Raw genomic sequence first — 22160 nt, forward strand, 5'->3', positions numbered from 1 at the left:
ATTAAAAAGATAGCCTATTGAAATGAACACAAACAATGTAATGTTTGAAAGTCTGGTAATATCACATCTTTGTTGGCAAAGACAGCCTGAAGCATGTTAGGCAAGTTGTAGTTTGTAGTTAAAGTGTAGCTGATTATTTACAGCCTGCTGAAAGCGTTCATAGTGCTGCAAACATAGTTTAGTGACAAAGTACTGTAACTCCAACTCTGCTCTTTCAGAAAGACAAGGACACATTAAAGGACATCTGAAGCCCATATGATCCAAATCTATATATTCACTCCCTGATTCTCACAACCCCACCACCCAATACACAGGATTTATACTTTTTATTGTAGTCTTCGGAGTTACTTCTGCTAATCCCATGAAGTGGGGGCAAATGCCTTAGGTCCCTTCACTGCATGGGCACACACAGTCATCTTGTCTGAGCCTAGCTAAAAAATATGGCTAGGGACTCAACTTCCCTAATTTGACTAAGGACTCAACTTCCCTATGTTGTACATGCTGTGCTCCTCCTCCCTGCAACTCTTGTCATTCTCTTCATTCTCCCCCTAACCTCGAGAGTTCACGCTCATTGTGCCAAAGTGACAATTTATATGCTAATCAGTTTAAAAGTTAACTATGACCCAGTATTGGGGAATCTTACTGCCATCTACTTCTTTAGTGGATTCTACATTAGATATATTCTTATTTTAAGGGAAAAAGAGTGAACCAACAAACCTTCAGCATGTAGTAGAAAGGGAACCAAGACAGAAAGATATCGGAGAAGAATTCTGCTATGCTGAAGATGCCATACACAACCCAGTAGGTCAGCCACTGTGTGTCATCATCTTTGTTGGGGCTTTCAATAGCCTTGATTCTGAAAAGGAAAGCATAACAAGTGAGCAGTTCAGTGATGCCATCTCATTTACAAGATACAAGGATTTGTCCCCAATCTGTTATGATACAGTGGAGAGACCGATCACTTTGATTTGCCTGTGCATATGTACGTGGGAGGATGGGCTGAAACATTCCTTTCATACAGAGGACTTGCCCCAGATCTTTGTACACTAAAACCTTTCTATATACGAAAGAAGCCGATAAATATATTTTTAGGTCTCCTACTTCTGACTTTGATGATAAAACATACATACATAGACATCAAACACAGACAAATTATTTGTGGCCTTCCATTCCAGTAGATAGTTAAGAAAAGGTTAGGTAATGTTAGCAGGAATAACGTGGAGAGTCTACCATTGAACCAAAGGTGTTCCACATTAATGAACCACATGATCTTTCTGTTCACATGCTAAGATAATAAAAATGTTCCAGTTCCCTGCAGACAACAAGATACGGCTCGCAGAAAGTTCATTTGCTGTTACATTCTTGCTGGTTACTAAAGAAAGTTACTCACAGGTTCCATAAGAAATAGTACAGAGACTGTCCCCCTCCAATCATTGGAATGCACGTAGTGCTTCTGCATACTATTACAGTCTAAACAGCAGAAATGAAATGCAGATCTGTGCAAGCTACTGATGTGATTGTACTACAGCTCCCTAGACGAAAGCCGAATGAACTCTAGACTAACAGCTTTTAAAGTGCAATGATTATCTTAGCACATAATGATTCTGCATGAGCAAGAACCCAAATTTCATACAAGCAGAGGCAAAAACGTGAAACTATGCCCTGGTCCACACTAGGTGTAGAGATCAAATTTAGCAGCCTTAAATTGATGTAACCCTGCACCCGTCCACATGACGAAGCCCTTTTTTTCGACTCAAAGGGCTCTTAAAATCGATTTCCTTACTCCACCCCCAACAAGGGGATTAGCGCTGAAATCGGTTTTGCTGGGTCGAATTTGGGGTACTGTGGATGCAATTAGATGGTATTGGCGTCCGGGAGCTATCCCAAAGTGCTCCATTGTGACCACTCTGGACAGCACTCTCAACTCAGATGCACTGACCAGGTAGACAGGAAAAGGCCCGCAAACTTTTGAATTTCAATTTCCTGTTTGGCCAGTGTGGCAAGCTACAGGTGACCATGCAGAACTCACCAGCAAAGGTGACCACGATGGAGTCCCAGAATCGCAAAAGAGCTCCAGCATGGATTGAACGGGAGGTATGGGATCTGATTGCTGTATGGGGAGAGGAATCCGTGCTATCAGAACTATGTTCCAGTTTTTGAAATGCCAAAACATTTGTGAAAATCTCCCAGGGCATGAAGGACAGAGGCCATAACAGGGACCCGAAGCAGTGCTGAGGCAAGGAACTGAGGCAAGCCTACCAGAAAACCAGAGAAGCGAATGGCTGCTCCGGGTCAGAGCCTCAAACATGCCGCTTCTATGATGAGCTGCATGCCATTTTAGGGGGTTCAGCCACCACTACCCCAGCTGTGTTGTTTGACTCCTTCAATGGAGATGGAGGCAACACGGAAGCAGGTATTGGGGACAAGGAAGACGACGATGAGGAGGTTGTAGATCGCTCACAGCAAACAAGCGGAGAAACCGGTTTTCCCAGCAGCCAAGAACCGTTTATCACCCTGGACCTGGAGCCAGTACCCCCCGAACCCACCCAAGGCTGCTAGTGTGGATTCAAGAAAGTCTTACCAGAGCCTGAATTTTAAGTGAACAAACTTGCTCGTTATTTTATGGGCCAGAAGAAAGGTGGTAGTAGCCTTTATTTTAAATTGGATCCAAGCATGTACCTAAGTGTTGTAAATATTACATCTGTAGCCCTTGGGCTTTCTAGAGAGGGCAATCTAGAGTTGCCAGAGTTTCTGTAATATTTGGAATGAAGTTCTAGATTGTAACTAGTACACAGTGCTTGAGAGGCTGGATGGAGTTTGACCCGAACCAGAGTAAACTGTAGTGTGTGTCTTCACATTATAGGGTGAGCTACTGAAGAAAGCTTCCGAGTAGCAGCCGTGTAGTCTGTATCCGTAAAAAGAAAAGGAGTACTTGTGGCACCTTAGAGACTAACTAATTTTTAGAGCATAAGCTTTCGTGAGCTATAGCTCACTTCATCGGATGAATACAGTGGAAAATATAGTGGGGAGATTTTATATACACAGAGAACATGAAACAATGGGTGTTACCGTACAGACTGTAACAAGAGTGATCAGGAAAGGTGAGCTATTACCAGCAGGAGAGCGTGGGGGAGTACCTTTTGTAGTGATAATCAAGGTGGGCCATTTCCAGCAGTTTACAAGGACAGTAGGAGGGGAAATAAACAAGGGAAAATAGTTTTACTTTGTGTAATGACACATCCACTCCCCGTCTCTATTCAAGCCTAAGTTAAATTGTATCCAGTTTGCAAATTAATTCCAATTCAGCAGTCTCTTGTTGGAGTCTGTTTTTGAAGCTTTTTTGTTGAAGAATTGCCACTTTTAGTAATCGAGTGACCAAAGAGATTGAAGTGTTCTCCAACTGGTTTTTGAATGTTATAATTCTTGATGTCTTATTTGTGTCCATTTATTCTTTTTCGCCAAACTGGACAGTCTCTACATAAAAGAATAAATGGACACAAATCACTCTTGTTACAGTCTGTATGGTAACACCCATTGTTTCATGTTCTCTGTGTATATAAAATCTCCCCACTATATTTTCCACTGTATGCATCTGATGAAGTGAGCTGTAGCTCACGAAAGCTTATGCTCTAATAAATTTGTTAGTCTCTAAAATGCCACAAGTACTCCTTTTCTTTTTTTGAAGAAAGAGCGGAGATCTAGGAATCCTATAAGTCCTAGAGAACACCAGTGAAATGTTACCGCTTTGGATAAGTTTGAGGGAAATTCCAAGGATTGAGTAGTAGTTAGATGACCCAGGTTAACAGATATACAATTTATTTGTGAATGTGGTAGTACTGGAAAGAATGTTCTTTTGGATAATTCTATAGTAATAGGATAAAGTGTGTGTACTTACTCAATTTGTTTGGTAATTTTCTTGTATATATTATTCCTTTAATATTGTTTGTTGTTGAGTCTGGGGGGGAGATCATCAGTTGCACAAGATTTTTTTTGAAAGTCTGTAATAATGCTTATTGAGTCCTGTAATTCATAGCTACTGACAGTGCTGCCTGTGAATACCACTCTGTTTTATGAAATGCTAGACTCTTTATAGTGCTTCAGATCCTGGTTCTACACGTTAAAAAAAAAAAACAACCTTGTCACACTATTGATTTTATGTTTTAGAATAAACACTGGAAAAAACACTCCCCGGTTGACTTAGCTCTCTTTGACCAAATTATCTTGAAGCACAGTATGACACAAATATATTGATTTAACTTATTCGTTATCTGGACAGAGTAAACATCCTCAAATTTTTCTTTCAGAGTAGCAGCAGTATCCCCGATAATGTCACGGCTAACCTGGTGGCTGAACTTTGTGACTTTGTCCTCACCCATAACTATTTCACATTTGGGGACAATGTATACCTTCAAGTCAGCGGCACTGCAATGGGTACCCGCATGGCCCCACAGTATGCCAACATTTTTATGGCTGACTTAGATGCATCCGATGAAGTGAGCTGTAGCTCACGAAAGCTTATGCTCTAATAAATTTGTTAGTCTCTAAGGTGCCACAAGTACTCAAATTTTTCTGAGATCCCACAGCGGGATATTAACAGAACCTGCCGTGACCCATCCAGCACAGTTAACCTGTGGTGCTCAAGCCACTTTACTGGCACAGCAACTGGAAGAACAGGCTTTTCAAAGAATGCTGTTAAGGACTGCATTTCCACTCCACTGCTGCTTCCGCTAACACAGCACTAGTATTACACCACTGGCTGGGTGAGATTTTGGAGCAGTGACAGACAGGAGAGGAGGGAGAAAAGAACTGCACAGATGGTCTAATGGCAAAGCCTTCCCCCATGTTTAATGCCAATAGGGACCTAAATTCCATGGCAAAGTTTTTGCTTCACTCTAATGGCACAGACTGAAAACACTTCAATAGTTGCATTTATATTAAAAATGGACATTTGGGATTGTGGGCAAACACAGCTGGATACTTGTGCTAAAGTGATCAGCTATTAAATAGTTAACAATTTTGAGGCATGGTTCAGGCTCTCCAGACTCAGGAAGAGACCACTGCATTTGCTGAGATTCTGCTCACATTTCCAAGGCTGTCTTCACAAACATGGAGACTATTATGTTTTGTTTTGTTGGTTTGTTTGTTTAAATGAATTCTACAATTCCGCAGTAAGGGGCAGTTCTAGGATATCACGGAATACATAGGGCTCTATTTGCATTTGCCAATATTAGTTGGGATAGAGAATCTGTGCCCTTTCTCTGTGAGCCAATAAGGACTAAGAGCTCTGTTGAAATAGCACTGTGCAAGGAGGAAGTGCTCTAGTCTTTGGTAATCTACTGTGGCCAGCTGAAGGAGCTGCAATTTACCTAATCAACTCAGAGAGAGAGCTGCACCTGTGTGGGCCCTGGGGAAGAAAGGAGCACAGAAAGAAAGAACAAAAGTGTGAAATCCAAGAAGTGAGGGAGACAGCCCCACCCACCCAAAAAGGAAGTGAATAATAGCTGACAGAGAAGGAGTTACATTTGGATTTGCTCTTCTCTATTTTGGCCTAATAGCAAGAATTAAATAGAAGGGCTGCAGAGTGCCATTTAAAGTGGGGGAGGGCATACAGAGGAAGGTGGAAGAACAAGTCTGCCCCGCACTCACCCCACAGTGGCACCTGTCCCACAGGGCTGGCCTGGCTCACTGCTCTGGCCAGTTGTCTTTCAACACAGCATGCAAGCAGGGCCCTCCCCAAACAATACCTTGACCCCTCCCTGATTCAGCCCAAGCTCCAGGGCCTGAAAAAGTGTTGAGGCCTCCCAGCTTTGCGGCCTATGGTTAAACATTTGTTTTTGGTAGCGCCCATGATGTGTTAGGTGCTTCACAAACAAACAATCAAGATGAGGCAGTCCTTGCTCCAAGGAGCTCACTATCTCAGTAAAGCAGTCAATTGCTTCTTGGGTGCCAGCCTGCACAATGTTGCCAACACTTGAGATATCTGGGGCATTTCTTAAACCCCAGATCTTGGAATCATGCAATTATATGAGAAATTTGGGCTTTTATTTTTTTGAGGGGGGGGCGAGGTAAATTTCTAGCCCTGCTGGTTTCAAAGAAGAGTATGAAAACATGAACCTTACAGGCTCAAAAAATATATGGAAAATAAAACATACCCAAGTTGATTTTTTTTAAATCGTGTTTTTTAAGCCAGCCTCAACTTGAATGCTTGAAGATGAGAGTACTGAGAAACTAAGTCTCCCCCAAACCGCACTACAAATTTACAAAAAGAAAAGGAGTACTTGTGGCACCTTAGAGACTAACAAATTTATTTGAGAGCATAAGCTTTCGTGAGCTACAGCTCACTTCATTGGATGCATTTGGTGGAAAAAACAGAGGGGACATTGATATACACACACAGAGAACATGAAACAATGGGTTTATCATACACACTGTAAGGAGAGTGATCACTTAAGATGAGCCATCACCAGTAGCGGGGGGGGGGGGGGAGAGAAGGAAAACCTTTCATGGTGACAAGCAAGGTAGGCTATTTCCAGCAGTTAACAAGAATATCTGGAAAAAAAAAAAAAGGAGTACTTGTGGCACCTTAGAGACTAACAAATTTATTTGAGCATAAGCTTTTGTGAGCTACTTTATGCTCTAATAAATTTGTAAGTCTTTAAGGTGCCACATGTACTCCTTTTCTTTTTGCGAATACAGACTAACACGGCTGCTACTCTGAAAAGAATATCTGAGGAACAGTGGGGGGTGGGGGGAGAAACAACATGGGGAAATAGTTTTACTTTGTGTGATGACTCATCCATTCCCAGTCTCTATTCAAGCCTAAGTTAATTGTATCCAGTTTGCAAATTAATTCCAATTTAGCAGTCTCTCGTTGGAGTCTGTTTTTGAAGCTTTTTTGTTGAAGGATAGCCACTCTTAGGTCTGTAATCGAGCGACCAGAGAGATTGAAGTGTTCTCCAACTGGTTTTTCAATGTTATAATTCTTGACGTCTGATTGGTGTCCATTCATTCTTTTATGTAGAGACTGTCCAGTTTGACCAATGTACATGGCAGAGGGGCATTGCTGGCACATGATGGCATATATCACATTGGTAGATGCACAGGTGAACGAGCCTCTGATAGTGTGGCTGATGTGATTAGGCCCTATGATGGTATCCCCTGAATAGATATGTGGACAGAGTTGGCAACGGGCTTTGTTGCAAGGATAGTTTCCTGGGTTGGTGGTTCTGTTGTGTGGTGTGTGGTTGCTGGTGAGTATTTGCTTCAGATTGGGGGGCTGTCTGTAAGCAAGGACTGGCCTGTCTCCCAAGATCTGTGAGAGTGATGGGTCGTCCAAGGATCTACAACCTATCCTGAAGATGATGCGTTGGAGAGGTTTTAGTTGGGGGCTGAAGGTGATGGCTAGTGGCGTTCTGTTATTTTCTTTGTTGGGCCTGTCCTGTAGTAGGTGACTTCTGGGTACACTTCTGGCTCTGTCAATCTGTTTCTTCACTTCAGCAGGTGGGTATTGTAGTTGTAAGAATGCATGATAGAGATCTTGTAGGTGTTTGTCTCTGTCTGAGGGGTTGGAGCAAATGCGGTTATATCGTAGAGCTTGGCTGTAGACAATGGATCGTGTGGTATGATCTGGATGAAAGCTAGAGGCGTGTAGGTAGGAATAGCGGTCAGTAGGTTTCCGATATAGGGTGGTGTTTATGTGACCATCGCTTATTAGCACCGTAGCGTCCAGGAAGTGGATCTCTTGTGTGGACTGGAATCCCTGCACCATTTGAAAGTGGTGCTGGTGGGAGAGAGTATCTGCCACCACTCCACCCTTGCCAAGCAAAACCGAAAGCAAGCACTTGTTCCCAAGAACTGATGTTTCCTTTGGAGCCTGTGTTGTAAATTGCAAGTTATGAATATAAAATGAGGCTGATATTTACCTACCTCTTTGTATTGCTTAGAAGCATACAGATAAACCCCACAATTATGAATGATAAGAGGGATATTTGGATTTATAAAACAAGACAATCTTTTATGGTTATGTGCAATAAAAAGGAGGCATTTGTTACACCAAATAGATAATTGTGTATCTACACTGTGCAGTTAACCTGGGCTCTTACCCAAGTTTTAACCTTAACCCCTGCCCCCTTTACTGTCCACACAGAGTGCAAGAAAATAACCTCTGACATAGGTCTGGAAGTGATAGCTTACTTTGCTGAGGGTGTGGGTTAGAGCCCAGGCTTTGCTTTAACTTGAGCTAGAACCCACCCACTTTTCAGGGAGGATGCAAGCAAAAGTCACTCTAGTGCTGAATGTCCTTCCCACAATTCCTCCCTGAAGGACAGATAACTTTTCCCTCAATTGAAAACTGATTGGGCAGAAAAAAAAAAAATCTTAGGATGTTTCTCAGCACCAGGAACCATGGGATATGCCCCCAGATACACATGGGCAAGTGCAGATACAGTAAGCACATAATAATGCAGGTAGAGATTTTGCTGTGGGGATGCACCCAGCATCCCTCTGGGTCAACCTGGATGTCCAGAATCAGATGCCAATCACCTAGGTTAACTGTGCAGGGTAGACATAGCCTTAATACTGTCCATTAATCAACTGACGTAAAACATTAAATTCACAGATTCGCATACAGCCTCACAGACTGGAACTCAGGCTGAACTCCAGTGTCAAAACATTTTTTCCATTTTACCTGAAAGGCAGAGGGACTAAAAAAACCATTGCTTTCTGGTTTCATCCAAAAAGTATATTTATATGTATTATATTGACACTAGAGCTGGCTCATAGTTTCTGAATGAATTTGTCAAAAAAAGTCCTTTGTTCAGAAAAAATAAAAATTTTCACGCCACGAAATTATTATATACGTTTGCCTTAATGTGGCTCTGACCTACAGTGAACCCCTGGGCAGAGATAGAGGATCAGAATTAAGTTGTTTATGGAACCTTCAATACATTTCTAGCCCTTAAGTCACCAGCAAGTTTCCTGTTTGTTTAAAAACTACCAAATTTTAGTTAATGTGACTCTATAGAGCATTATTAAATGATGAAGTTTCAGCAATAACGTGCTAACGCTAATATTCCTGTGCAATTTGTGCGAGCATAGGTTTGTTTTGCATCCAAAACAAGTGAAATGAAATTTGTAATCTCATTATCAACAGCACTACAAGCAAGGGAGTCTAGATTTGCTTTATTGATTCAACCCAAACAACACACTACTAAAGTGGAAGATGTGTACTGAAGAATAAATAATATTTCAAGTATGAAAATGCACATGGAACAAGTGAGATGTTCACAAGTGGCTAATGCCCACATGATCTATTCACTGAGCAAATCAGATTGCAATAGTGATGAACCAAGAACTAATACTTTATTGCAGCTAGAGTAGTTTGGGTACTTTGATTATTTTTATAGAAATAAGTTGTTTCAGTACAATCTCCACTTTCTCTTCAATATTTATTTCTGAACATATCTTTACTGAACTTCAGCATTTATAGTATATCATATTGCAACAGGACAGTGGTCTCCAACTAACATGAGAGAGAGACCTTGTCATGCACAATACAAAAGAACCAAAAACATTTTATTTTTATCTTAAATCATGACTCAGTATAATATTCAGCACATCATCTGCCTTAACAAGTGACAGGAATATAAATTACAGATGAAGTCAGACTGTGAGATACTGGCACTAGAGCAATTTTAGTATGCAAATTTTAAAGGTAGGTTATTTTACAAAGACATCTTTGTTGCAATGTTATTTGTATCCTGAAAGAACAGGTAACATATAATTTATGGTAGCTCTAGCATTGAGACCTACTAAACTACAATGTTCTTAGAATTGAAAAAGGAAGGAAATACCTAAAAATCACATGGGATAGCTTTATATTTTTTAATTAAAACCTAAAAAATGGACTGGCTGCCAGTCCCAGTCCCACCCCAATCCAAAAGTTTCTATAACACTGATGTATGACCAAATAACAGTGCAAATCATTGTCTGGAGATTGAACTGTTCAAAAAAATATTATGTAGACATGAGATATAAAACAACTGTAGGAGATTTATTTAAAAACTCCTGTGACTATGGCACACAGGATGTGACAATGGTGCCTACAGAAATGTGTTGCTCCTCAACAGCATTTTCTGATACAAGAGGCAGTTTCCAGCAGATTGAATCATACCACGGCTACATTTATTTTAAAAATCCATGAACATCCAATAGAAGAAATGCTACAAAAGAAAGCTAATCTCTCTTTGAGACTGAGAACGTCAGCTCTATTGGATTGTCTGTATCATGGAATTAGTCAAACAGAAGTCTAAACCAATACTGCTCACGTTTTCTGCAACCAGCTAATTAAAAAGAGTTACTGTAACCATCTTCCGATTTTAAGTGAATTAACTAAGCCAGAAAACTAAGTTACCAGATTCCTTTTTGACAAGATTCAGCTATTTGGCAGGGAAAGGCTAAAACCTGGAGCTGTGATGCTTTCTGAAGCTGTGATGCTACTAATTATTACTATAATTAAAGTTAGCAATCCACATATACAGTACTTCCCTTTATGCGTATTAGGCATTATATATCCTTTTAAATTCTTTTGCTTATTATTAAAGGATGGAGTCCAGCAATTGAGAGATGCCAAAAGCAGTTACTGTAAGTGTCATGGGAAATGGGAAAACCTTGGAATTTACAGTGCACACCAGATCACTCATGTAAATAAAGCCCATTATAGATGTGCAGAATTAAGAAACTAGGGATATACCACTTTCTCCATTGCTTACTTTTCTAAGATGAATGCTACAGGCTTCATGTTTTCAGTATTTTATGTCATCAGTCTAATTAGTGCAGAAGAGAACACAAAGTGGTCTACATACAAAATAGCTTTTGTTTTAAAACTGATAGTATCAATATATAAAGAGCAAGGAAAATGAAGTCACACAGAGAAAACCTGTCAATAAAAGAGAATACGGACACTATTGCTATCACATTTCAAGTGGTACCAAACACAAGTTTTTCCACCTATAGGTAAGATAAACACTTTCCTGGCAGCACCATTAGTTAACTAAGGGGTGGGGGAGAACCTGGAACAATAATACTTTAATTTGGAGGGGAAAGAAATGGAAGCGTTCATATCCGTTCCCACTTTCCTTCTCAAGTGATAAACTTTTTACTAAATATCTTTACAACCAGGAAGAGAAGCAACACCCTCCCCCACAAAGCATACTAGTTAAAATATACAAATACACACAATCTTAGGCCAGGTCTACACTAAAAGTTAAGTTGACCCTGCTACAACTCAGTGGTGTGAAAGATCCACACTCCTGAACAAAGTAGTTTAACCATCTTAATTCCCAATGTAGACAGCGCTAGGTTAATGGAAGAATTCTTCTCTCAACCTAACTACAGTTTCTTGGGGAGGTGGATTAACTACAGCAATGGGAGAACCCATCCTATTGCTGTAGTAAGTGTCTACACTGAAGTGCTACCGCAGCAGCTGCCACGGTTTAAGTGTAGACATAGCCATAGGAAATAGAAAGGCTTTAAAAGGCATAGGGATAGAAAACAATAGCTGGCATCTGTAGACTCCTGCATACTTAAGCTTGCTATTTAGTGGGGACCCTTTAATACATGGTACAGACTCCTTTTGCAATAATGAACTAACATTCCACCATACTCAATAGACTATTGTGTGTTTATAGTTACTGATATTTGTTTTGAAAACATGAATTTTGCAGATCTTCCTTTTTTGTTAAAAAAGAAAAACCTGAAGGATGATTCTTTCCCTACCCCCTCTGAAACCACACACACAACTCCTACCCATCCACTACACTTGTGTTTAGAGCCTTCCTTGATTGTTTCCAGTACCTTCTCACCTACACAATATTGAAACACCCTACTAATGTGCAGCCCTCCTTCCACAGTCTCTCTCTCCCCTTGAACTTAGCATTTCGTACTACCAACCAGACCTTTCTCAACCACATGGCACTTGCATTTTTAGCCATATTTTTTGCAATTGACAATGAACTCTACCACTAACAGATCTCTCAAGTATAGTTCCTTCTTTGTCTTCTTCATTATCACATCCTGCCCTTGGCAAAATTATCTAAATTCACACTAGGGTATCACATTTTATGCAGAAGGTGCCCATGTTTATATATGCTTCGCTCTTGATTCTTTTCTCACTCTTTCAGCCATCAAATACTGACTCTTACCTCACATCTTTATTCCTGGTTACCATCCCTACCAAAAAACCTTAACTGTATCCAGATACTACCTGAAATTACTTTCTGCCAACACACACACACACACACACTCACTCTCTCTCTCTCTAACCCAAGTAATTAGTTTGCAACATCCCCCCCTTCACATGTGCAACACACACTCCCTGTGGGGGGGGGGGTAGCAGCACATTAATTCATGGAGAAAGGGGGGGGAAGAATCTGTGTATTTGGAGAGGCAGATACTAACTGGGAGGCTTGACAATGGTGCAGGAGCTTCCAGCTTCTCTCCCTGTGCAGCTGAAGGTTCCAATAATGCAGGCCTACATGGAAGCTCCTCTCCCTTCCAGTAAACTGTAGGCTCCTGCTCCATCAGCAGCCAAAGGCTTTGTCTAGAATGGTGATTTGCCCTAACTCCAGCCAGTGACTTAGCTGCCTGGTGCAACCTTTGTCTTGGCAGGCAAAGACACCACTCACACCGGTGGAGTCTACCCTTCCTTGAAACCACAGCATCAGCTACATTAATTCAAAGAGTGGTTACTTGTCTACACTGATCACTAGAATCAGAGCAGATCCTGATTTTGGCAAGGCCCAATTCAGTTTATTTAAATTAAAAGTGATTTGGTTTGCCTCAAGATGTTGGTAGATATGTTGAATCAGGAATGCAGTGACAGGTTTCAGAGTAGCAGCCGTGTTAGTCTGTATTCGCAAAAAGAAAAGGAGTACTTGTGGCACCTTAGAGACTAACAATTTTATTAGAGCATAAGCTTTCGTGAGCTACAGCATCCGATGAAGTGAGCTGTAGCTCACGAAAGCTTATGCTCTAATAAATTTGTTAGTCTCTAAGGTGCCACAAGGAATGCAGTGAGAACAGTTATTTTGCTATGGGGCCAAAAAAACAAGTATTTCATCCTTCCAATAGGGCAAAAGTCTAACTGGGTTCAAAAAAGAATTTGATAAATTCACAGAGGATAGGTCCATCAATGGCTATTACCTATGATGATCAGTGACGTAACCCCATGCTCTGGGTGTCCCTAAACCTCTGACTGCCAAAAGCTGGGATAGGACAACAAGGGATGATGGATCACTCGATAAATGGCATTGTCCTGTTCATTCCCTCTAAAGCATCTGGCATGAGCCACCGTGGGAAGACAGGATATTGGACTAGTTCAGTGGTCACTTACCAGTCAATCCTAGAGGATCTCCCAATCAACTGCAATCTCCGGTGGTGCAGCAGGGCTGCTGCTAAGGCTTGCTCCCTGCCTGCTCTGGCCCCAGGCCGCTCCTGGAAGTGGCCAGCATGACCCCGGGGTTAGGGGTCTCCCTCCACATGCTGCTCCTGCCTGCAAGCACTGCCCCCACAGCTCCCATTGGCCAGGAATGGGGAGCTGCGGGAGCAGTGCTTGCAGATAGGGGCAGTGCAGGAAGCTGCACCCCAACCCTGAGCCCCCTCCTGGAGCTAGCACCCCAAACTCCCTCCTGCCCCCCAACACTCTGCCCCAGCCATGATGCCTCTCCCAGAGTCAACACCCTATACCTCCTCCTGCACCCCAACACTCTGCCCCAGCCCGGAGCCCCCTCTTGCACCCCAACCCCTGCCCCAGGTTCAGCCCAGAGTCCCCTCCCACACTGCAAATCCCTCGGCCCCAGCCCAGAGCCCGCACCCTCTCCCAAACCTCAACCCCCTACCTTAGCCCGGTGAAAGTGAGTAAGGGTAGGGGAGAGCAAACAACAGGGGGCGGGGGAGAAGGAATGAAGTGAGCAGGGTGGGGCTTTGGGGAAGGGGCGGGGTAAATCCTGGGTTGCCCTTAAATTCCAAAAGTAATCTTGGGAGTAGCAAGGTTGGAGACCACTGACCCAGTTTGGCCATTCTTATGTTCCAATAACCACAGAAATACCAGATTCAATCGGAGGGATGGCTTAGTGTCTAAATCTTCAGATTTAGAAGACCTAATAGACTCCTGGATTCAAATCCCTGCATGGCCTACTCAACCTTTCATCTATCTGAAGCTAGATAGTAAACTGCAAGGTACTCAATTACGTAGTAGTCTTTCATAGAAAACTTTTTTTAAAAAAAAATAAGTTTTTAGCTGCAGCTTTGGACAGTGACAACAAAGATTCACTGACACTCTTATTTTCTTAAGAGTAAGAGACTGCCCTGTAGTCCCTGGCCAAAATTTTCCCTCCTGATACTAGCACATTCTCATTGGTGCTCTCAACTCAGAGGAAGGCTGCATTTCCATTGGGCTGGTGCAGCATTGCCAACTCTTGTATTTTTACTGAGAGTCTCACAATATTCAATATTGTACTGCTAGACACAAAAATAGATAAAGTAAGGTTTTAGCTCTCACAGCTATGGAGAAAAGCCTAAAGGTGTGACTAAATCATACCCTAAAAATCTCAAAAAACAGAAGTCAACTAAAAATAAACCCCAGGTTTGTTTTTTGTGTTTTTTTAAAAGCCTCCTGATTTTTGATGCCAAACTCATAATTTTTGAATGTTTGGGGTTGGCAATATTGCATATGAGATCATTAAGGATCAAAGGCACTTTAGAACTATACTGAGCCAGAACTTCAGCTGATGTAAATCAGGATAACTCCCCCAGCATTAGTGGAGCTACACACCAGTTTACACTAGCTGAGTATCTGCTCACTTGTTATAAAAAAGCACTACATAATCACACACACACACACACACACCCCTATATATCATAAAAATATATATAATATCTGCATCACTTATAAGCTGGTAAGGAAAGTCTGTTCAGTTTCCCTGTGAAAGGATGAGGAGCCACTTAAAATATGAAGATAAAGAGCAATTCTAATTTTCGTACCATTACTGGAAAGAAAACTTATGACTTATCTAACCACCAGATACAGTGATTTGTTCAAACAAAAAATCCTAAGACACAAGATTCAGAAATTCAAATGGTAAACAGGTTGAGAAGACCTGACTCTGCAGAGCATGCATCAAGTTGATATATACTATTCAATGTTTAAAAACTCATTAAAAACAAGGAGTATAGGAAGTGGGAAATGGTAGAAATGAAAACATTTCTGAAAACAAGATTTAGCAGCTTTCCTCTCAAATTTAAATTCAAAATCAAATTCCTCAAGCACATTTTCTCATATACTCTTCATAATCAGCAATGGAGACGCAATGGGCCATTTTTCATTTGGAAATTTATGAGAAAAATTATATGGAAAAAAGTAAATAGTGTTCCCCCATCAGATTTGGAAAGAGGGAGAAGAGAGAAGTTGAAGAAACTCATTGCTCTAATTCTTAGCACTTACATAAATGCTTTACATTTCAAAATGCTGAACGGTTTCCACAATACAGTATCATCCCCATTTTGAGATGGAGAAAATGGAGACAAAAGGGCTAAAATGATTTGCTCAAGGCTCCAGTGACAATGCTGGAATTAGAACTCAAGTTTCTGGTTCCCAACCCCTAAACTCAATCCACTAGACTATGCTGCCTCTCATTACATGGGTATTTCTGTTAGTTTTTTCCGATGTAGCAAAAATGTAGCTTAATCAAAATATTAATAGCATAAATTAAGCCTGGTAATGATTTCCCTTCCTACCACTGACACGCTTTGTGCTCTGGACTATGACTGCCACCCTCCAGATACAGGGCTACATTTCACGTCTGTGATATATATACATACATAGTAGGGTCCACCAAAAATGTAAAGCAGCAGAGTTTAATTATACTTAACTGATTTTCTGCTTTTTGACATTAGCACTAGGAGTTAGGCAGCTTTACTGCTTCAAGTGACTTTATTCTTAGCAATTAGGAAAAAAATGAAAAAGTAAGCACATTAAAAGAAAGTTTCAGATGATCCTCATCACTTAATCACCAAAGACATTTCCTGTTCCATTTTTTAAGTGTATGCATATTTTACATACACACACAGCTAGGAATTTTTTAATATATAATTTTTTTTTGTTAGGTAGTTCACCACCACTGGTTACGTGTGGGGCTACATTTAACAGACTAATGCTCTGGAACGCATAGGAGAGCGGAGAAAGTATTAATAGCATTATTTAAGCAATGCCAACAAAAATGTTTTCTAATATTCACCTCTTCCCTCGTTTAGCAGTCTAGCTATTCCCTTTTTCAGAGTTAAAGGTGGCTGGAAATAAAAAGTTTCCTTCTAAGTTCTATGGCAAAGGACAGTAGGATTGGGTCTTTGATCGTATCACACAAGAGGAAAAAGTTTAGACATTAAAAAAAAAAGAATCTTCCTCAGGTACCAAAAAAAGATAATCGGCCACTGATGGCAATGTAGTTTACACAAAACACACATAAAGGAACATCAATCTTCTTGAAAATTTTTACCTGATAATATTACAAACAACATTTCTTTTCCATTATAGTGATTTTAGATTAACTGGAAAAAATAGATTCCCCCTCTCCCCGCCGGTTAACTTTGTGCATTTGATACACTTTATATTCATTTTCACTCTATAGCTCATATCTCTGTTGCGTGAAAGACTCTCAAAAACAAGGAAGAGAAAATTTAATAGGAAAATACAGTTAATTATAAAACCATACAAATTCATAAGGGGACTTGTGTGAGAATGCACAGCTACTTTCAAACTTGCATTCTGAAACTGACTAAATCCTTTGTGAATATCTGTTTTAAAAAGAAAAAAGGAAAAAAAAAAGAGGAAGGAGTGTGGTTGCCACAGGAAGCCACCCAATATTAAAATCGTAGTGTCATAGAAGTTAGAGATAGAAGCTAACATTTAAATGTGTTCCCACAGTCTGCTTGGTGCGGACTGGGTTAGGGGAGATGGGGACTTGATATGGTCTAAATACAAATGAGCAACATACGCATCCCGTGAACGAGTAGCCAAGGAAAGCATGTTTTTGCAGCAGTGTGCTTGAGTTCTTTGTTAAATGTAACTTTAAAATGAGACAAGTTATTAGACATACCATGAAAATGAAACTTGGACCCACTTTGTTCTAGAAAAAAAATTAATTGGGAAAAATTTGTTTTTCCCCCATCACCTTCTGAGATCTGAACCATTTTAACAATGATGCAGCTAACTGCTTCGGTAGCAGTCATATTAAGACCCTGTGACAATATGCTGAATTTAGCTCACTTTGTTTTCCCACCTCCAACATGAACCACAGCTTTCAGTTTTACCTACAGCAAGTGTCCCAAGAGCGTGTTATTAATGAACAGGACTTTTTTATCCAACACCTTTAAGGCAGATTTCACTAGTATTGTTATACTATTCAGCATACTCAAATACGTGTATAGCTCTCAAGAAGATCCAGTAAGTTATGCACTAAAATTAATCAGATAGCATTGTTAAATTAGTAAGAAGGAACAGTTTATCCTTACAGCAAGTTTTGATTAGTGGAGACCCTGTAGTATGGAATTTTAAAAGTACTCATTCAACATGAAACAATAAAATCTAACTTAAAAGGCACATATGTTAAAAATGTATTTGTAACAAGTTAATGTAGTGCTTGTGAAAGGTACCAGATTGACTGCCCTTGCTACAGAACAAGTTCAGACTGCATCCCCATATTGACTTGTGGATTTTTTAAAATATTTTTAAATCTTCTCTCTCTGATGTTTACTGTCAAATGCTGCTCCTTCATATAATTTTTAGCCTCTTCAATAGCAAAGTCATTTTGGAGCAAGGAGCCTTCCTTAAATATGGATCTATTCTCAGATCCTTTATACAATGCTGTTTGTTTTATCATGGCCTAGGTTGTATGCTTACACTAGATCACTGCTCTAGTGAATATCTCAAAGTGTACTCTAAACTAAAATATCCATATCAGTCTTATCCAATATTGTAACAATAGTAATTATTTCTGTCACTAAAAGCAAATGCAACATATGATTCAACCTTTCATTAAGACATTACACTTCAAAACCATAAGCTGGAACATAATTAGAACAGGTTTTTAAACATAAAGATTGCTTAACATAATACCTTACCATCTAGCACATGAAGAAAAAAAAATGAGGGGGATGACAGATTTTCACGGTTTCCACTTTAACCATATAAAAACTCAAGTGAGTTTTCTCATTACCGACTAACATAAACTAAAAATGATCAAAGGAGTGATAAAATTCAGGAGTATGGCACTTCGATGCCACAGGCACTACAAAGAGTTTAAGCTAGATGACTGCCATTTTGCAATGGTAATTAAAAAAAAAAATCTTTAAAAAATACCCACTAAAATTGGAAAAATGTGATCGCTTCCTTCTATGGAATTGAGGTATAGTCAAACAGATTGTTCTTGTAATGGAAAAGTTCACACAACAAATTCGTACACAAGAAAAGCACCAAAAAGAGGATAGGTATTTAGAAATGTGGCCATCCTTTCAACCATACTCAAAGGAGGAAAGCCCCCTAGCCAGCAAGCTAGAATCTTTAGCCAAGTTCTTTGAATATTATGCTGATCCTGAATAAGTAATGTCTGATGCAGTATGTTAATGTTTTATTGTAACTTTGCATTAATACAAAGTTTCAAAAAATAAAATAAATCAGCTAACATTCATGATAGAAAAGGCAAAACCCATGGAAATATTTTTTTTAAAATCACAGGCACTCCCCATCCAACCAGTATTTGATCTCATGTATGTTTCCGAAATTCCAACTCTTTATTAGCCTTTTGGGCAGAGTCTCAACTTCACAGTACTCATCAGTTTACTCAACATTGTTTTGTAACAACGTCTGCCCACCCTGGTTCTGAAGTGGCAAGTCTTTAATTTAATTTAAGAAATAGATTATGACTTTCAAATTTTAATTTAACAGCTATAATCTATACCAAGGGCCAGCCTACAGAAATAAGCACCCAATGACTTAACGTTTCACCTTGTAGTAAGGAACCCTGTTCTCATAGTCAGAAATCCATAGAGACTTTGTCTTTTTAAAAAGCCACAGGCAATGTTTTCGCAAACTGTGAACATAAGGCCCTTGGGAAGTTTCACCATCTGCACATTTCACTAGCACGTCCATCCACCAGATTGTCTCAAACTCGGACAAGTTGAATGCCAGAGGAGAAAATAATGAACAGGACAAAATCACCATAAACTTGAAATGCCACAAACATTGCCTAAAAAATTGTCCCCATGGAGGAAAAACAGCAATGGAATAGTTTTCTCTCCCTCCTCCCCTTTCAGATGGCCTGTTTCGGGGACGGCACTGTGCAGGAGGGTGCGTTTGAGGCACTTACGAGATGTAGGCAGGATAAGCGAATCCGATCAGGTTGCACAGCAGAGATGCTCCATAGCCGATCACCAGGTACACGGCCAGCACGCCAATGACAGCTCCCCAGGGAGAAAGCAGAGAGCGCATTAGAGGGGGGAAGCGACCGGTTATATATAGACGGGGCGTTTTCTCAACGGCTCGCGACGGGTGGGAAAGAAACCAAGCTCTGGAGTCAGCCACTCGCTCCCCCACTGCCGCATGGAGCCCCAGTCGGCCACTGCCAGCCCGGGGAGCAGCTCCTAACCCGTGACGCTAAAGGGGTACACCACGCCGGATCGGGGCGGGGAAGCAGACACACCAGCCGCGCTGGCTAGTCAATTTCCACCTCCTGGGAGTAACTCGCTCTTTCCCCTCCGCCCCCTTGCACGCAAAGGCGCCGGCTCAGATGCCATCGACTAGGGAGGGTTTCCCCCGGAGAAAGGGGTTTCTCTCCGTGCGATTTTTTTTGGGGGGAGGGGGGGGCGGGGAATTGACAATATGGCTCAGCAGCTTCCATGAAATCGCCCCAAGGAGAAGGCAGGGGAAGCAATAACGGACCCGGGGGGAGCTGGGCTGGCGTAACCGGAGAGCACAACATTGCTGCTGTCGCGCCTCTCAGCTGCTGCAGACACGCAATCCCAGACGTACCGCCTCCGCCTCCATTGCCCCTCTGGCCGGCCGGAGGCTTCCCCACGCCGCCTCCTCCGCGCCGAAACCCAGAGCAGGGAGGCCGCTCCTCGGCGGCACCGAGCCCAGCTCCTGCCCGCAGGCCGGGCGTGTCCCAGGGGCCCGCGGCGGCAAGGGGGCATTCACTCACCGATGGCGATGCAGGATCGGTTCACCCCGGTCTTGGTCTCGATTTTCTCCAGCAGGCTGGTCAGGCAGTTCCTCTCATGCAGGAACTTATCAAACCGCTGCCTCATGGACGCCGTCATGGCGAGACCGCTGGCTGGAGAGCAGGCGACGCCCGGGTCCCGTCGCCCAGCCTTGGCGCTGCGAGGCCGGGGCTGCGGCGGCTGCTCTGCGGGCTGGAAAACCCGGGCCGTGGAGAGGAGGAGCAGGCGGTGGCACGCGGCAGCATCACGGGATACGTGATCCGAGCGTCGGCCCGGCCCGGCCCGGCTGCCCTCCCCCGCCCGGGCCGCACTGCAAACACCACGCCCAGCCCCGGCCCCGGCCCCGGCCCCGGCCGCTGCCGTGCTGCAGGCGCCTTTGCGGCTGCTATGGCAAGAGAGGCGGGTGGTGCTGGGGGATGAGCAGCCACAGGCAACCGGACCAGGCTGTGGGCTGAAGGGCGGGGCCGGGCCGGGCCGGGCCGGGGACACATTTTCCCGGGACGTCAAGCCCTCAGTAAACACAGCCTAGCGCACCCAGCGGGGTTAGGGCATGCGCTGCATGGCGGCGGCGATCTAGGGCATTGCCTTCTCCAGGTCTCATCCCCCCTCCGCCAAACGCAGCTCTGGCCCCTCTAGCAGTGAGATATCCACGTAGTAAACGGGTACTAATTGGATGCTTAGCTGAAAGGTCAAGAAGACCTGTCACTGGGAAGGTGCTGAATTTTTTTTTTGAACTTCAGTGATATTTTGTGCAAATAGGCCTAGGTCATCATTCTTGGTTGGAATCCAGTCTTATTTTATATTTGTTTACTTTTGACAGGGCTTACAGTACCCAAAATTGTATACGGATTTCACAGATTAAATAGACGACCCAGTCTGTGCTCTCAAGTGCTGACAATCTAATTATAAATTTGAAGCAATGAGTTAGGGTAACAAACTAGGGAAGGGATGAGGTGAGGAAGAATAAAGTTTGTGGTAATATGACTTCACTTGTACTGGGAAGCTGCATGACTGCATCAGAGTAGTACTAGAAGTTTGTAACTTTACCCTGGAAGTCACATCTCCCACAGGTTTAAAACAGTTTCTCTCCTAACAGTATGTAATTTACAAAGTATGATGCAATCTTGGAAGCTTTCTTGGCCTGCTGACCAGTAAACCCTTTTGTTTTGGCCCTGGTCCCTTACCAGAAGCTACTTGATATCATTTACTCATGTGACTCAGCTTTAGAGCTTCTAACTAAAAGGATTTCAGACCTCCCTCAAATCTCTGTAAGCCATAAACATGCAGAAAAAGATTAATCGGCCATGATGGCCAAATGACAAGATGGCTTTCTCAGGAGGCTTTGCTGCTTATTACCCATACCTGGAAATGTTTCAAATGTAAGTAGCACAGCCTCCCTTCAAAGGTATAACTTTTCACACTTGCTATCTGTTCCTCTCAAGTGCACATTTCTTGTAGTCTATGGAGAAGTGCATCTTGCAAAGGACTCAGACAAATATACCTAGCACTGCAAAACTTTTTCTTCTTTCAGGAGTCCCTTGCATTTCCACCTCTTTCTTTCATATCTATTCTCTTCAGTCTCTTTCTCCAACTTTAGTCTCTTCTCTCTTTAGTGATCAAACCCTGTTCTGGCTCCACTTGCCATCTGAAAATAGGAACAATATTGACCACAGAATGGCACAAACTACCTGATCTGACACCTGCTATGTGATGTATGCAGTGCTGTTGTAGCCATGTCAGTCCCAGGATATTAGAGAGACAAGGTGGGTGAGGTAATATCTTTTATTGGATCAGCTTCTGTTAGTGAGCTGACCTGAAGAAGAGCTCCGTGTAAGTTCAAAAATGTATCTCTCTAACTAACAGAAGTTGGTCCAATAAAAGATATTACCTTA

The 22160-nt window shown here is 42.0% G+C and overlaps 1 protein-coding gene across 1 annotated transcript in view; it reads right to left on the reverse strand.

The window, feature by feature from the left end:
- REEP5 (receptor accessory protein 5) overlaps nucleotides 1-20779 on the reverse strand; it is a 27123-nt gene extending 6344 nt beyond the window's left edge. The window contains exons 1-3 of the mRNA XM_038402718.2: nucleotides 20250-20779; nucleotides 19419-19512; nucleotides 718-856 (exon numbers count right to left, since the gene is read on the reverse strand). Coding sequence (XP_038258646.1) covers nucleotides 718-856; nucleotides 19419-19512; nucleotides 20250-20367 — 351 coding nt within the window. The 5' untranslated portion in view covers nucleotides 20368-20779. The remainder of the gene's footprint in view (nucleotides 1-717; nucleotides 857-19418; nucleotides 19513-20249) is intronic.
- Between the last annotated feature and the right edge of the window lie 1381 nt (nucleotides 20780-22160).

Source organism: Dermochelys coriacea, chromosome 5 (assembly GCF_009764565.3).
Source record: "Dermochelys coriacea isolate rDerCor1 chromosome 5, rDerCor1.pri.v4, whole genome shotgun sequence".
Classification (NCBI taxonomy): Eukaryota; Metazoa; Chordata; order Testudines; family Dermochelyidae; genus Dermochelys; species Dermochelys coriacea.